The sequence below is a fragment of the Hyperolius riggenbachi genome, chromosome 2 (assembly GCF_040937935.1).
Source record: "Hyperolius riggenbachi isolate aHypRig1 chromosome 2, aHypRig1.pri, whole genome shotgun sequence".
NCBI classification, from domain to species: domain Eukaryota; kingdom Metazoa; phylum Chordata; class Amphibia; order Anura; family Hyperoliidae; genus Hyperolius; species Hyperolius riggenbachi.
In genome coordinates this window covers 544,796,879-544,814,598 of record NC_090647.1, presented here as the reverse complement: position 1 = coordinate 544,814,598, position 17,720 = coordinate 544,796,879, and the positions used below count along the sequence as shown (strand labels likewise).

At 45.9% G+C, this 17,720-nt stretch overlaps 1 protein-coding gene across 4 annotated transcripts in view; it reads right to left on the bottom strand.

The window, feature by feature from the left end:
• Positions 1–1,335: 1,335 nt before the first annotated feature.
• LOC137547321 (pirin-like) overlaps positions 1,336–17,720 on the bottom strand; it is a 79,772-nt gene continuing 63,387 nt past the window's right edge. For 2 of the 4 annotated variants that reach the window (XM_068270786.1, XM_068270787.1), the window contains exons 7-10: positions 11,543–11,587; positions 7,870–7,952; positions 5,814–5,880; positions 1,336–1,959 (exon numbers count right to left, since the gene is read on the bottom strand). In XM_068270786.1, coding sequence (XP_068126887.1) covers positions 1,844–1,959; positions 5,814–5,880; positions 7,870–7,952; positions 11,543–11,587 — 311 coding nt within the window. In that variant the 3' untranslated portion in view covers positions 1,336–1,843. The remainder of the gene's footprint in view (positions 1,960–5,813; positions 5,881–7,869; positions 7,953–11,542; positions 11,588–17,720) is intronic. The other 2 variants (XM_068270789.1, XM_068270788.1) reach the window with 1 other exon arrangement.

Below are 17,720 nucleotides of genomic sequence, written 5' to 3'. Positions count from 1 at the left end.
CAGGCGCTCTATCATAAGGTGCTGCAAGCGGAAAGGGGGCACTGCAGGTTTTGCTGCTCGCCAACAGAAAAGCTTTTGACCGAGACGCCGGTTCAGACGCACATGTGAACCAGCCCTAATGCTGGAAATGAACTATTAACTATGGTATTAAATATAATTATATAGGCAAAAAAGCAAGCAATGGACAGACTGTCATCAAATTGCTCAGGGCCATTTTTGTCCCGATATAAAGTAAGCTTTGGTTGCACAGACTGTGTGTGGATTAGACCTATGATTATTAAAGAGACTCTGAAGCCTCTTTAAAAATCAGTTTTTAGCTTTTATTTATGTTAAGGATCTATGCCCAACCTAAAACGCCGCTATCCCGCGGCTGAACGAGAGTTTTATCACCCTCAAATCCCTGGGGCAAAAATCCACAACTTTCTTGGTAGTGTATTTTGCTGCCCGGGGAGGCAGAGCTTACCGCTGCAGCTCTGCCGTCATTTGCGTCAATCCACTGCGGATCTCCGCCTCTCCCCCGCCCCTCTCAGTGAAAGAAGACAGAGGGGCGGGGAGAGGCGGCGATCAACAGGGATTGATGTGAGGAGAGGCAGAGCTACTGCAGAAAGCTCTGCCTCATCCAGGAAATGCTCCCCCGTTTTTGCCCCAGGGATTGGAGGGTGATAAAACCCTTGTTCAGCTGCGGGATAGCGGTGTTTTAGGTCAGGCATAGATCCTTAAAACTGATTCAGAAGCTTCAGAGTCTCTTTAAGTTTAACTATGGGCACCTTTCAGCTTAAAAGGATACATGAGGCAAATAAAAAAAAAAAAAAAAAATCAGATTTACTTATCTGGGGCTTCCTCCAGCCCCTTGAAGCCTATGTGTCCCTTACCACAGCTCCGCTCTTAGGGATGTCTGTTGTGGTTTCTTTTGTAGCGGCCACTGACCCAGCCAGGTCGGCGCTTCTGCACTTATGCCGGCGCACTGCCGTAGCTGGGAGCGACCTGGCCACGGGTGCGCGACCACACGCTTGCACATGGGCAGAAGACGCCGACCTAGTCGGGTTGGTGGCCGATATGGTGGGGGCCCTGGGAGACTGGCTGAGAGCAGAGCTGAGATGAAGGACACATAGGCTTCTAAGGTGTGGGGGGAAGCCTCAGGTAAATTTGATTTTTTTTTTTTTAACTTGCCTCAAGCATCCTTTAATATAAAGGATCTGGAGACCTGGTGACTAGAGATGGCCCAGCCTTGGAGAACTCATGGAGAAGCATGTGATCAGTTTGATCAGCTGATAGATTTGTAAGTCTCTGATTTGCTGTGATGACTTCCTGGTTTAACACATGATCATGACCAGCAAATCAGAGGCTTACAAATCTATCAGCTGATCAAACTGATCATGTGCTTCTCCATGAGTTCTCCAAGGCTGATCCCTACTGGTGACCAGCATGCTTACTCCCAGCCTGCATGGCAACAACCCACTCATACAATATTGAACACATTGACAGAAGATACATCATTCATTCCCATCAACCAAAATTTATCATGACGGATTTAAACTTGGAGCTCAAACGACCCTCAGGCATCATCTCTTTCATGGAAGTTGGTAAGCTGAGGGCTGCAAGTCTTTTGTAATTTGAAAATCCTTCTTCATGCTCAGATACCACAAAAGACAAACATTTTGACCAACCTATTTTTTTTCCAGTCCCTAGCACACTCTACTCAATCAACAATACATACGAAGCAAGCTACACACAACGGCGTTCCAATCTGGCCAACACCCAAGCATCTGAGATGGCTTTTGTACTATCCTGTATCCATAATCAGAGCTTCAGGTATTGGGAGGAAGAGCAGGACCTGCCCGATTTATCTTTTCGCAATCTTAGACTGCCAGGTTTTGGCTTTTTCGAATCCATTTTTGCCAAGGCTGTAATCTTCAATGGCCTGCGAGATTTCATCTCTTGTGTTCATCACAAATGGACCTAAGAAAACAAAATGTTACCATTTAAAAACAAACAAAAACAACAACATAACTTTTTGGGAGGCGAGAAAACGTCTTCTTATATCTACTGAAAATGTCAAATGGAAAACTTTCTGCTGATTCATACCAAGTTTATTTACATGTAATGGAAAAACTCCAAAAAGATGAGAACATTCTGAAATGCTGGAAGTATGATCTGCTGGAAGTTATTACGGAGACGTGTAGAACTTCTTATGCTGTTTAGTCGCACGGTTGGTTAACTCACTTGTGGCACACTGCATAGCCAGAAAGATGACAACTCAAGTAATAGGTTCTTGCACCTTTCTGTGTCAACTCCCTGCCATGGGCTACTTACTGGATTATTAATGAGCAGTAGCAAGCTGCTAAGCTCCTCCTTGTGTTCGCTTCACTTGCATCCAAGCTGCTAAGCTCTTCCTTGTGTTCTCCTTCACCTGTAAGCCAAGCTACTAAGCTCCTCGTTTTCTCCACCTGTAAACCAATCTGCTATGCTCCTCCTGGTGTTCTCCTTCACCTGTAAGCCAAGCTACTAAGCTCCTCCTTGTTTTCTCCACCTGTAAGCCAATCTGCTACGCTCCTCCTGGTGTTCTCCTTCACCTGTAAGCCAAGCTACTAAGCTCCTCCTTGTTTTCTGCACCTGTAAACCAATCTGCTATGCTCCTCCTTGTGTTCTCCTTCACCTGTAAGCCAAGCTACTAAGCTCCTCCTTGTTTTCTCCACCTGTAAGCCAATCTGCTACGCTCCTCCTGGTGTTCTCCTTCACCTGTAAGCCAAGCTACTAAGCTCCTCCTTGTTTTCTGCACCTGTAAACCAATCTGCTATGCTCCTCCTTGTGTTATCCTCCACCTGTAAGCCAAGCTGCTAAGCTCCTCCTTATGTTCTCCATCTCCAAGCAAAGCTAAGCTACTCCTTGTGCTCTCTTCTGCCTCCAAGCCAAGCTGCTTAGCTCCTCCTTATGTTCTCCACCTCTAAGCCAGCTCCTCCTTATGTTCTCCTCCACCTGTAAGCCAAGCTGCTAAGCTCCACCCTATGTTCTCCTCCGCCTGTAAGCCAAGCTGCTAAGCTCCACCCTATGTTCTCCTCCGCCTGTAAGCCAAGCTGCTAAGCTCCACCCTATGTTCTCCTCCGCCTGTAAGCCAAGCTGCTAAGCTCCACCCTATGTTCTCCTCCGCCTGTAAGCCAAGCTGCTAAGCTCCTCCTTGTGTTCTCCTCCACCTGTAAGCCAAGCTCCTAAGCTCCTCCTTGTGTTCTCCTCCACCTTTAAGCCATGCTCCTTATGGCCTCTGCAGATGCTTAGATGACAAGATCCAGCAGTCCAGATCTGTCGCTGGCATATTGGGGGGATGGGAATAAATCGGCCAGTCACCTCAGCCGAGATCCATCTAGCACGTGGACAAGGCTTAAATTACTAAGCACGTTTTAGACGCAATATCCCTTTAGGGTGACCTACTGGAGCATTGCATTAGAAGGAATGGACTAGTTGCAGCAGCAATCTGTAGAGTCTAACAGTGGCCAGAGGAAGTGAACACCATTAAATTAAGACGTTAGAGTACCTTGCAACATGGCCTACCACAGAGAAGACATGTACATGCCTGTCCAAGGTCAGGCTGTTCTTAAAAACTGCTCAACATTACTATTATCAAATCATTATGTATTTATATAGCACCAATATCTTCCAGAGCTCTTTTACAGAGTATATGTCCAGTCTTGTCACTAACTGTCCCTCAGAGGAGCTCACAATTGAATCCCTACCATAGACATATGTCATTTGCAGTCTAGGGCCAATTTAGGGTTCTCCTTTAATGTTCTCAGACAGGAAATAGCTCATTATTTAGAGATTGCTACTTTACAGAAGGTCCCAGCTCGAAGCTTGCCTCAGAAACATCAGGTTTGTCACTCCAGACAGAGATCTTCAAGATGTTTGGCAAAGCAACGTGAACCCGGCACTTAAGTCCACATGTACATCTAGCACATTGTTTACAAAGTCATTATCAGGTGACCTTAAATGGAACCGCATGGCACACAGCTGTGCAGACTGTTGACCTTGAACACGGCATCCCAAATAATAGGGCAGTAATCACAGCTCATTGGGAATTCCTCAGTCTCTGCCAAGACTGCGACCTTAGATAACTAATACACTTCAGATAGTAGCAGGACAATAAATATCTTTGTCTCTCAAGCAAAATCACCAGGAGTTCTATCTTGCTGAAGTTCTGATAATTCTCCTACCCTGAGGTTGCTAAAGAGCAGAGAGTGTGAGCCTTACTCAGAATACCCAACATGCACTGCTTGCTTTAAAGGATACCCGAAGTGACATGTGACATGATGAGATAGACATGGGTATGTACAGTGCCTAGCACACAAATAACTACGCTATGTTCCCTTTTTTCTCTCAGCCTGAAAGCGTTAAATTATCAGGTATGTAAGTGGCTGACTCAGTCCTGACTCAGACAGGAAGTAACTACAGTGTGACCCTCACTGATAAGAAATTGCAACTATAAAACACTTTCCTAGCAGAAAATGGCTTCTGAAAGCAGGAAAGAGATAAAAAGGGTCAATAGTTCATAGATTTTAGCTCTGGCGTACTTCAATGAATGTGTCATTGAGCAAAAACAACAAAACAGTTAAAACTTAAAAAACAGATTTAAACATAAAATAAAAAACTGTGGTATAACTTAAAAAGTCATTTTTAAGTGAAGGAAGATAGATACAATCATTTATTTCATTCGTTTATTTTGACTTACCTGGTGCCCCCTCCAGACGTCCTGTTCCCACGGCGTCGCTAAGCGATTCTCCAGTCCCCCCGCAGCCACCCTTTTCCGGACGGCCAACTACAGCTCTGCATAGCCGCGCGCGCCCTGCTTGCGCAGTAGAGATTTTTTTCATGCTCCACATGCGCAAGCGCTCCCCCATGCACAGAGCACTCCCATCCACTGGAGCACTACCAGGAGGCGCACATCAAAACTAAAGTAGGGTGCTGCGGGGAACCAGAGGATCGCTTTGTGACAGCGCGGGCACAGAGTGGTTGCAGGGGGCTGGTAGAAGCCGCGGGTAAGTTAAAGTGAACCAGAGATGGTACACTGGCGCTTATTTATACTTACCTAGTGCTTTCTCCAGCGTAGCTTCCCTCGCCTTCCTCTTCAGCCCCCCTGTTCTGGTGCTATGACTCCGGTTAATCTGGTCAGTGGAAGTCCGTCATGGCCTTCTGCGCATGCGCAATGACCACGCTTTTCCCCTAGAGCACTCTGCTTACATGTAACAGGTTACATGTAAACGCATACAAATAAGTAGTATGTTTCTTCCAGTGTAAAACTGAGCTATCCATTACTTTTCTCCAATGTTGCTGTCACTTACAGTAGTTAGTAGAAAAAATGTGATGGGACTGACAGGTTTTTGACTATTCCATCTCTTCATGGGAGATTCAAAGTAATTCATTAATTATTTTCGAAAGCGCTCAATGGAAAGAATCTATACAAAGATGCAGGCCACGCCCCTTACCTGTTTGCACACTATTCTGGCAGTTGAACTGAGCAACCTGAGAATCCCCCCATGAGGAGTTGGGCTAGCCTAAAACCTGTCAGATCTGTCAAATGTTTACTGGCTATCACAGCATTGTCTGGATCTCTCGCCGACACATCAGGGAGGGTCGGGGCTGCCGCTGTACACACGCCAGATTCTCTGCAGAGGCGGCCATTTACGGAGCGCACAAGGCTAAACACAGAAGTTACCTGCAGAACTTGTCTGGCTTTATTAAGTGTCTTCTGTTAGTGGGGATCCACTTTCTTCACTAATAACAAATACATTTAGCTTAGGAAAAAAAATAATAAACTGCCTTACCATGCTGCACAACTGGCTCGTTTATGGGCTCTCCAGCAATTAAGACAAAGTGCGCCAATTCATCACCCTGTAGTAAGAAACATACAGAACTATATTGTTACACTTGCTTAAGAATGGTTTCTAATATTTCAACATATCATCTACACCATTCACCCACACACAGGCGACGTGAGCCCTGTCATTTATAGTGTGGTTGCCCTTGGTTACCGTCGGCACCAGCGAACAAATGACTACACTTAGGCCCAGTGCACACCAAAACCGCTAGCAGATCCGCAATACGCTAGCGGTTTTGGGAGCTGATTTCAGAGCGATTCTAGGTATGTTTAGAGAGGTTTTCTAAAACATACCTAGCGGTTTTGGGTGCGTTTTTGTGTAGCAGATTACACATATTGTTACAGTAAAAGCTGTTACTGAACAGCTACTGTAACAAAAATGCCTGGAAAACCGCTCTGAACTAGCGTTTTTCAGAGCGGTTTGTGTTTTTCCTATACTTTACATTAAGGACGAAACGCTTCCGAAAACCGCAAACGCGCAGCAGGAGGCGCGTTTGCGGCTTGGCAAAAACCGCAAACCGCCGGTGTGCACCATCCCATTGCAATACATTAGACAAGTGTTTTTAGAGGCGGATGCGGCCGGCGGATCGCTCCAAAAACCGCTCGGTGTGCACTGGGCCTTAGTCTCTTACCAGCTTTGACATTTAGGGCTGGTTCACACGGGCGTCTGCTGAGCTTTTGCTTGGCATTGCGTTCAAACGCCAGCGTTTAAATGCCAGCGTTTAAAAGCTAGCTTTTGAAAGCTTTTGAAAAGCGTTCAAGGCTAGCAGTTCTGGTCTCTGCTATTGTTTCCTCGCGTTTACTGCCTCTGAAAGCAGCATGTTGCTTTTGAGACTAGACGCAACGCTGGGATCTACTGCCAGGCTTTCATGAAAGCCTGCAAAAGCTAGCTCTAAACGCTCCCATTCACTTGCATGGGATGGCAGTAGATCCCAAAAAACGCTGCGTCTGAAACGCTGCGTTAAACGCCACAAAAACGCCCGTCTGAACCAGCCCTATCACACAGCTCTAGCAGGTCGATGTAGACCATGGACATTCGCAAGCGGTTTAAAGAAGAACTCCAGTGAAAATAACAATGAACAAAAGAGCTTAATTTTTACAATAATTATGTATAAATGATTTAGTCAGTGTTTGCTCATTGTAAAAGCTTTCCTCTCCCTAATTCACATTCTAACATTTATCACATGGTGACATTTTTACTGCTGGAAGGTGATGTCAGTGGAAGGAGATGCTGCTTGCTTTTTTGACGGTTGGAAACAGCTGTTATTTCCCACAACGCAATAAGGCTCCCACAGTGTGAGGGCAGCACCATGGTCCTGACATCACACTGTGGGAGGGGTTTCACCACAATATCAGCCATCCTCGATCCAGAACAGAAAATGGCCTGCTCAAAACTAGGACACAAACTTGCGCATGCGCAGTGCGGCCACATTCGTACATGGACGGGAGCGCGGCCGTGAGAACATACTCAACAAGCCATTGTCAAATATGTTCACAGGGCCCCAAAGCTGGATGGTGAGGAGGATGGGGGAAACCCCAGGAATATCCAGAGGCCTCCCACTACTAAGGGTAAGTATTTTCTTTCACTACCGGTACACTTTAATGCCCCAGTTAACCCCTGCAATGATATCCATTGCCACGTGTAGTTGTGGAGCTGCAGAGGGTGCAGCTTGTTGAGCAGATAAACTGACAGGAAGCTTCAGGTGGATAAAGCCCCATTCATTATCTTCACGTTCTGAGTACAGGTGGTCAGTAAGATGCAAATTGGACAGGCCAATCAGAAGGACTTCTAGTTGAATTTGATTTGCCGAACTCCAATCTGCATCAGAGCCAGAAAACGTATGAGTATGTTCTAAAACCTTGTTGACCGTCTGAAGTTTTGAGAACAACCTAACCTGTTTCAGCTACAATAGGATAAGGTGCCAATCCCGGCATGCACAGGCCACACAGACATGAGCAGGACGGACACTCATGAAAGCGGTTACCGTCTTCTCCAGACCTACCTTGTTCTCGAAGGTGACATTGTCTCCATCGTCCAGCACTGCTGTGTGGTGAGCTTCTACCGACTTCTGGCCATCGGCTGGTCCTTAAATGAAAGCCAGCGAGAAAAACAAAAACAGTAAACAAAACAAGGAACTGTTCTCAAACAATATCCAAATGTCAAAAAACAAAAACAATGCTGCAGTGTCTACCAGACAATATGGGGTCTAAGTTATTTTTAAATAATTAGCTCACCTTATTGGTTTTACCCCTCATCTATATACAATTGTTTCAGCACCCAACAAGAAACTACTAAAAGTAAGGTGAAAAAAATTATAAAATTAGGATCATTAGAAAACTTAATTTGAACGGGGGGTGGGGGGGGGGGGGGGGGTTGGAAAAAGGTGAACGCAGGAGGGTAGTGAGGAAGCATGTGGCTGGCCAGCTGTGTGAGAGATGCTTGCCAGGGGGGACTTTCACAGACATCATGGGGTTGAGGGATTTGAATTTTAAATAAAGTTATTTATACTTACTGAGTGTCTCGATGTCCGGCTTTCATGCATAGCTCCGCCCCCTAGCATAAGAGGTCACAAGCGCGTCTTTGAATGGTTCTAGAGAAGCACCTATGCCCAGTGGTGCTCATCCAGATTCCGGATATCCGAACTACCCAGATAATCCGAACTTTTTCAGCTATCCGACCTCGGATCCGGATTCCGGATTTCTGTGCAAATCCGAATAGCACTATCCGGGTAATGCGGATATTTATCCGCAATCCGGATATCTGGTCGGATATCCGTCGGATATCTGAATCCGGATACTGTAACCATGGAGATGACGTCCATGATGTCACTGAGCCAATCAGAGGGCTCCCAGCAGAAGCCCTAGCAACCGATCACAGAAGGGAACCCTGGCCAGCCCCTCCTGACCTCATTGGGCCAATCAGAGGGCTCCCAGCCTAAGCCATAACACCCAATCACAGAAGGGAACCCTGGCCAGCCCCCCTGTATATTAAAGAGACTCTGTAACAATTTTTTCAGCCTTAGTTCTTCTATCCTATGAGTTCCTATGCCTGTTCTAATGTGCTGGGGCTTACTGCAGCTCTTTCTAATTACACTGTCTCTTAATAAATCAATGTATCTTTCCTCTGTCCTGTTTGTCGGGCTAAGGCTTTGATTGTGTGGAATGTGCAGGGCTGCTTGTGATTGGTAGAAGCGATACACACCCTCTGCAGGCCCCCTGCATACTCACACACTATGCTTAGCTGAGCCTATTAGAAGCTGGTTAGTTTGTTTGTAAACATTGCCTAAAACTGTTAATTACAAGCCAGGATTGCAGCAGAGAGTGGCAGAAACAGCACAGAGGGGCACAGGAGAAAATAAGGAATAGAATGGTATGCTTTTTAGTGTAAGAATATTAGAGTACAGATTCTCTTTAAGGAGGAGTGCCATGATGAGAAATCCCGTCCTTGCTTGTGACTGCTCACTGAGAGACATGTTCCAGTGCTGCTGGCCTAGCAAGTGCTGTACACAGTGATAAAACTAAAGCTTTTCAGTGATTAACACCTTCACTACACTATTGTTCTATTGTTTATTAGGTAGCTAGCTTGATTTCATTCAGTGACAGTCAGAGTCTGTGGTGCAGGCCTGCAGCAGCTGCTATAGGTCCTGTCCTGTGTCTGTGTGTGTGCTGTGCACAGAGACCAGGCCTGCTGCTGGCCTGCTATTAGCCTTAGCTACAGTATAGGTTAGGAAATAGGATTACTGTGTTATTGTGTAGTTAGTACTGCAGTCAGTGCTAGTTAGTTGTTAGAGTAGTACTACTGTGTTAGCTTACTACAGAACTGCTGTACTGAGCAGTGTCAGTGTGACAGTTAGTGTGCACTAGTGTCTTCTCCTCTGCTGTCTGTCACTCCGTGCTGATTTGCTTTAAAGTCCAACCCCGATTTTAATAAAGTACAAGTACCTCACATCATGTGGCTGAAGCAAGTTGGCGCTGGCAGTGGTCAGACTCGGAGCACCAGAACCCCCTCTGCCACTCCTGCCGACACTGAGGCATCATCAGGCAGCCAGTCCTCAGTGGCCTCCTCTGCTCCCTCCACCGCTTCCTGAGCAAGGAAAAAACTCCGCCAGACCCTGTTGGGCGAGTCTTTCCCTGTTGTCGGTAAGAGGGGGACATGAAGTGGCTGGGAATCACTATGCTGGCCTTACCACCACCACCACAACCTCCTGGCTCCTCCTGATTAACTATTACTAACTAAGCCACCTGGTTCACAATTTTTTTTTACAGCCGTGGTACCACCAACGCTACGTGCCACGTACACATGCCGAATGCCACGTACACATGCCAAGTCCGGCATGCTCCTAGCACACGTTACACCTGCTGCTACTGCATTGCCCTGCTCCTGCTGCCTGTGCTGCTCCCACCGCCAGGGTGCCACAGGCCACTGCTGCTGTGCTGATACCACCTATATTTAACCCAAAACACAATTGCTGCGTAATTTTTTGGAGGTGTCCGGGCTGAAAACTTTTATGTCCCAGTTGTGCGGTTGGACTTTGGACACAATGTGGGCTGCATGACCGCTGTATGGAACCTAGTCCTGATGTTAATTGACAGCCATTTTTTTTCTTTTGGAATTTTAAGTCCCCACATCATCAATTAGTGTTTCTCTTTAAAAAAAAACCCATGATGCTACATGCCTCATCTACCCTAAAAAAACGTTTTAGAAGCAATTTAAAGGCCACTTTCGGTTTTCTATTCGGATATACAAATCCGCCCAGATATCCCGGATAATGCGTTCGGATATAATATAATACAATAACATTTGTAAAGTGCGTTTCTCCCATAGGACTCAATAGCGCATAGTTGTGTCTCAGATTAATACAGGGTTGCAGGCTGGGTTGTGTTACAGAGGAGATAGTCAGATGTTCATGAATGCCAAACTAAAGAGGTAGGTTTTCAGTTTAGACTTAAATGCTTCCAGGGATGGAGCTGTCCTGATTGGGTGTGGCAGGGAGTTCCAAAGTGTAGGGGCAGCATGACAACATGTATGCGGATATCAGAAAGCTCGGATTCGGATATCCGATCCGGATATCTGAGTATCCGGATCCAAATCAATTCGGATTTTGAAAAGGGGTATCCGAGCAGCACTGCCTATGACCTCTTCTAATAGGGGCGGGGCTACGGACAGAAACCGGACCTCAGAGCATTTTGTAAGTATAATAAAATTTATAGGGAAAAAAACAAAGCAACAAAACACTAATCCGAAGCACTGTATATCACTTTAAATCTTAGCCAAACACTACTGCAATTGCCCTAGGAAATCACTGCACACACTGCTGGTGCGATTTAAGGGCCGGTTCAGACGGGCGGCTGGCGGCGTCTCGTTCTGGGGCTTTTCTGCAGCGATCGTCGGCGTCCGTCGCATGAGGCGTCCAGGGTCGCCTGAAATGGTGGGGATATCGGGACCGGAATGCCGCGTTTGCGCAACCTACGGTAACCGCGCGATGTTAAACGCTCCCATTCCCTTGAAGGGGAACCTTTAACTGACGAGTCCCGGATGCTTGGCGGTAGACGCCACCAAGCGTCCGTGTGAACCGGCCCTAAAAGCGCTGCGGCGATTCTTAGCGGGTTCCAGCCCTAACAGTCTCATCTTGAGAACAACTCAACTGCAAAACGCTGCATACCCTGGAGACTTACCCACAGATATTACACCACACAGCGTGTAAATGAATGCCGTCCACCCTGCAAAGAGATAAAGAGGAACAATGTTGAAACGAATACTGGAAACAACGTCATATTGCAAAACTGTGGTCTCAATGAAATCATTGTGAATTTTCTGAGTATTCCTTACATGTTTCCAAGAGAAGTTTCCACACACAGACCTCTGTACAGCCACATACACACACTTAAAGGGAACCTGAACCGAGTAAAATTATTTAAAAAAAAAAACACATAATGTACCTGTAAATGAATATTAAATACTTACCTCATCGTCAGTTCCTCTCAGAAGCTCACCATTTGCTTCTAACAACGGTTCCTTCCAGTTCTGACAAGAGTTTGAAATAGGTCAGTTGCTGTCAGTTACAACTGAAAGGACAAATTATGAGCAAGGTCCAGGTTTCCCAATGGCTCAAGTGGGCGATATTACAGTTTAACATTGTGCTGACCAGGAAGCTGTTATGGGGTAATTGCCATTTTCAAAATGGAGGATGGAGAATTCCATTGATCACAGTGAACAAACAAGATGCAGGAGAGGAGAAAGAGATTGAGGAGTAGACTACACAGGAGGCAAGTATGATGTATGTTTGTTTATTTTGACTTCAGTCAAAATATTTTTTTAACTTTCAGTTCAGGTTTGCTTTAACCATGTTTGTCGCCAAACTACAGTATTTAGCAACAGTTGGTGACCACTTAAGTACCAGCGGACTCTGCCCCCTTAAAGAGAAGCTGTACTCTAAAATTATTACAGTAAAAAGCATACCATTCTATTCATTATGTTCTCCTGGGCCCCTCTGTGCTGTTTCTGCCACTCCCTGCTGCAATCCTGGCTTGTAATTGCCAGTTTTAGGCAGTGTTTACAAACAAAAGACATAGCAAGTGATAGGCTGAGAGGAGCACAGTGTGCGAGTCATACAGAGTGTGCAGGGGGCCTGGAGAGGGTGTGTATAGCTTCTGTTCAATCACAAGCAGCACAGCACATTCCAGCTTGACAGCCTCAGCCCGACAGAGGAGAGAAGATTAGATCATACAACTGAGATAATACAGCCTCTGTGCAAGTAGGAAAGGCTGCAGTTAGACAGAGCACATTAGAACAGGTATAGGAACTTATAGGATAGCAGAAATAAGGATGAAAATTTTGTTACAGAGTCTCTTTAAGGACCAGAGACCGCTGGTACCAGAAACGGCAGAATAGCGACGAATAGCCGCACTTACCCGCCGCAATCACCGCCACAGGTCGGGAACCTGGGCCAACCACTCTGCCATTTCTAAGACGGTAGAGTTCCTGGGAACCGGTCAGGCTCCTGACCCTGCCTATCAATGTAAGCTAATGGGAGCTGCCTACGTTGATAGGGTCAGGAGACAATGAAAATCGGCTCCTGACCGGCTCACAGGGCTCTGCTGTTATAGACCCACATTCATAATGATAACAAAGAATAAGATTCCTTGTTCTATTCTCCTATAAGCTTTAAAGAACAAGCGACACCCATGCTAACCTAGAAATAAAAACCACATATATAAGTAGATAAAAATACTACCTCTACTTACATGACAGATGTATTGTGCTATCCACATAATGATTCCTGTGAATTTTACAAAGGAAAAGCAGAAAATCCTTTTCTAGGCAGTGGCCATCTTGCCAAGATAATGCTGACATCATATCCTCCCTGACTCTTGTTTCCCCCCTCCCTTCTCTTGCTCATTGTGTATTCATTAGCTGCCCTCCTCCCAGAGTCTTTTTTTTTTTATTTACACATCCAATCACTGAGTCACCTCAGCCTTGCTTGTAAACACAAGTGATCAGCTAGGCAGGGAAATAAATGGAAGAGGAGGAATATATTATAGCTAAAAACAACTCCCAGCATTCAAAAGAACTCCCAGCATTCAAAAGAACTCCCAGCATTCAACTTTTTTGCACTGTTTGGCACTGTTTGGCACTAGGACCAGTGCTCCTATAGTATGTAATAACTCCAAACCATAACAGCAGAAAAAAGTTTTGAATGCAGGATTAGCATCTTTATCACTTAATACACTCAGACCAGTTGCTGTTGAAATTTGATTTTTATGGTGACAATATCGCTTTAAGAAACAGCTACCGTCATTTAACTATACAAGACCTCTAGGTTTAGCTACCCAGGTAATAGTTTTTTTCTTGTTCTTGTTTCTGTAGTTTCTATAGTTTGTTCATTTATGACAGCTATTAACCACTTCAGGACCGGCCGCCTAACCCCCCTTAAGGACCAGGGCAATTTGCATGGAGGGGGGGGGGGCTTGGTCGGGCGGCCGGATCCCATCTGTGGTTGGTTGGTTGGGCAGTGTCCCCCCCCCCCCATTTATGGTGGCAGGTGTCGGTGTCTCCCCTGTAGCTGGCAGCCATCACACACCTTCCAGGCTCCAGCGATGAGCCGCAGTAGCCACCTCTTCTTCAGCCGGCATCTGCGCCCCAAATGATGCTCAGGTTGGGTCGCGGCTTGATGACGTCATCAAGCTGGGACCTGGCACTGACGTCCGACAGAGCGGAGATGCCGGCCAAAGCAGAGGGGGGAGCCAATCGTCGCTGGAACGGCACGGAGGTGAGTGGATCCTCTTCTTTTCCCCCTTACCGCCGCAGCTGTCAAAGTGATCACTACGATCCGCCGGCGATCGTAGTGATCACGTGATCAGCAGCCATACGCGATGGCTGCTGATCACTTGGGGGAGATGCCAGCTGTCATCTGACAGCTTAATCTCCCCTTCCGGGTGCGCATGATCGCGTCGGGACGGTGTGTTAGCGCGGACGTTGAATCAACGTCCAGTCAGAACGGTAGCACCACCTGCTGGACGTTGATTCAACGTCCGTGGTCCCTAGATGGTTAAGCTCCACTGAAATAGGGTAACAATGTTGCATTTTGTCTAATAAAAATACAAGAACTGTCATAGTAGTAGATTTAGATTATTAAAGATACATTCTCCTATATATAGGATGCGACTTTGGGCCTTAGCAGGGTGTTTCTTAGGCCCCAGGCTTCAAAAGGAATCGCTCCTAGTAAATCTCCGTTTGTACATAATTGCTCCTACTCATAAATACTACTAAAATATGATGTAAAAAAATCTGATATTCAAATGTCCATGTATACTTATTCTTGGTCCATTATATGGAAAGATCACAAGCCTTAATGTATACAATTGTACTTATGAATATAACGATTAATTGTCATTTCTTTTTATCACAAATCCAATAAAAAATTATTGAAACACAAATATCAGAAGCAAAAGCTTTAATTTGATGTGTGTAGATTTTAGTTGCATTGGAATGATTCATTTGCAAAGGTGAATCTCTGCTTCAGTATTACCTGGCCAGTGCTGTTCTTTGCATATAAAACTACAGAGTTTTAGGAAAAGCCTTGGGTGTCAGGTTTCATACACCGTTACAAACCAGATACATTTCTCCTCTGCTCTCTGCAGACCGCTCATTCAGAGAGACACAGGCAGCTGCAGTTAAGCTAGTGAGACTTCTCACACACAGGGTTAACAGATGTAAGAAGAGGGATTTCCCCTCTCCTCATGATTCACTGGTCTGTCACCCTGCTCAGCCTGTCCCCATGAGTTAAGTGTGAAAGGAATTTGATAACAGTAAACAAAGATAAGCATTCAAATGTATACACCACTAGTTAGGAGCACTTCCCAAACTAGTCTCATCTCAATAAAAAAAAAAACGTTAATCGTTAGTGTTACTTTAAAGGAGTCATCAGCCAAATCATGCTGCCCAATGATATACGTACCCGCGGCTTCCTCCAGCTGACATGTCCCATGCAGCATCTCTGCTTGCAGCCGCCAGCCCCTGCCGATGCAGAGGCCGACCTCGAGGTCATCCTTTACTGCACCTGCGCCGCTGTCAATCAAGTCTACGTTGTCCGCAGTGTACTGTGGAATTTATTAACAGTGGTGCTCGCGCAGGCGCAGTAGGTGGTGGGTGGCCTCTGCACCAGTGGGGCCCCCGGAACCTAACTGTCTTTCAGAGGAGCTCACAGTCTAATCCCTACTAGAGTCCTATGTCTATGCATGTATCGTGTAGTGCATGCATCGTAGTCAAGGGCCAATTTTAGGGGGAAGCCAATTAACTTATCTGTACATTTTGGGGTGTGGGAGGAAACCGGAGTGCCCGGAGGAAACCCACACAGACACGGGGAGAACATACAAACTCCTTGCAGATGTAGACCTGGCTGGGATGACCACTACGTCACCGTGCTGAAGGTATGGAACTATTTGATTATGTTATGTGGAAGCATTTGACTTCTTCATAATTTTAATAATTTTTTTTTTTAGCTACTTTAATTTTGAGGTACTTAATTCTAATAGATGGGGTCCATGGCTACTCAATTTATGCATCCATGTCATTTTAAGTTATGGTACAATATTTGGGTAACCCACCTGCTTAACCCCCCTGGCAGTATGATTATATCCAGATTTTAGGGTCTTTTAGAAATGTTTCAGACCCTAAAATCAGGGAAAAAAATCATGCCGTCAGAACACCAGCAGCGGCCCCTTCTCTCACTCACCTCCCAGGGCTCCAGCGCTGCAATTTTACCTTCATCCTCTGGGTGGCACTGTAACTTTCATGCGATCAATGATGGCGAGAGTGATTCAGAGCCTCCGTGGACAGGAAGGCGAATGGCTACCGACGTCTGGATCCCCCGGGAGGTGAGTAAAAGCTCCCATTGCACGCTATACTCTGCATAGAGCTCCCGGCGGCTAGCCCGAGCATAGCTCGGGATCACTGCCAGGGAGGTCAATTCTGGTATCTAAGGACAACACAAGTAGCTTCTGCCATATCCCATGCACAAAACACAGATGATAACAGATATATGCGAGAAAAGAAGCTGTTATTATGGGGCATCTTACAATTCAGCACAATTTCAGTGTTTGCCATACTCAGATACGCCCCTGGTTCTGGAAGGTAGTTTTGCGTTCCCTTTATGGTGGGAGCACATCTGAAACCCCTTTCCTCATTACAAAGATCTTAGAAATCGTTGCCTCCAAATATGGACAGTGTCAGACATCTCCATTAACACGAGATTACTCTATAAACTTATCACAGGCTGAAGCAGGTCTGCACTAGAGTGCAGCTAATAGGAAAATAACCCCACAGCCAGCAGAAGAATGTTCAGAACAAACCATGGCAACACCGAGGTCCAGCCAAGAAGACAAAAGATTAACGACTGCGATATTTTAATCTTAGTATCCTCTTTGAAGAAGAAAGTTATATAATTTCCATCTTATTCCTTTACTAGTCAAAAGGCCCACTCGTTGAAAAACGGGCGCTAGGCCTCAGCCACGACCACCCCCCCTCCTCCCCACCACGTTCTCGATTTGTGCCATAACATGCACGTCCCCCTGTGCCCATCCTCCTCTGCTCTCTGTATGTAGGTATGCGTCGGCAGCGAGTTAGGCGCAGGGTGTGCCGAATGACGGCTCTTCCTGCTGCCGCAAAAAAAATCCCCGATGGTGTTATATACCATTTCCCCTCTGAGTTGTTGCAACTCGGCGGGAGAAGTAATTTGGGGTACAGCAACCGCCAGAGCCCCTAATTACATAATTACCCTTATGTGCCCTGCTTGGGGCGCCGAAACAACCTGCTTCACTCAGGAGGATGCAGCGACGGAGTTTATTATATAGGATTTCCTTATTTTACAAGCCTAGTTCTACTACAGTAACAAAGAATCTAGAAAGGTAAAGTTATAATAATCCTAACATTTGTATAGCACTTTTCTTCTGTTGGACTCGAAGCGCTCAAGAGCTGCAGCCACTAAGGGCGCCCTCAAGGGGCCACCCTGCAGTGTTAGGGAGTCTTGCCCAAGGACATCTTACTGAATAAGCACTGGCCCTAGCCAGGATTCAAACATTGGTAAGTGAACAGGAGATTTTGCTATCATTTTCAGATTTAATGCAGCCGTCTCAGAGAAATTCCCTATAGAAGTCAGTCACATAACCCAGAGATATGTGCACAAACTATAAAGGTGCCATTTAAGTGAGGGAACCTTCCTGTTCATGGAGCCTGACACTACCAAACTCTTCCCTCTGGGTGCTAAACAACAGCCATGACAGTCTGATGTAAAATTTGCTTCATTCAGCTGCAGAACAAAGTAGCAATGACTCTTTGAACATTTCAGTTCTAAAC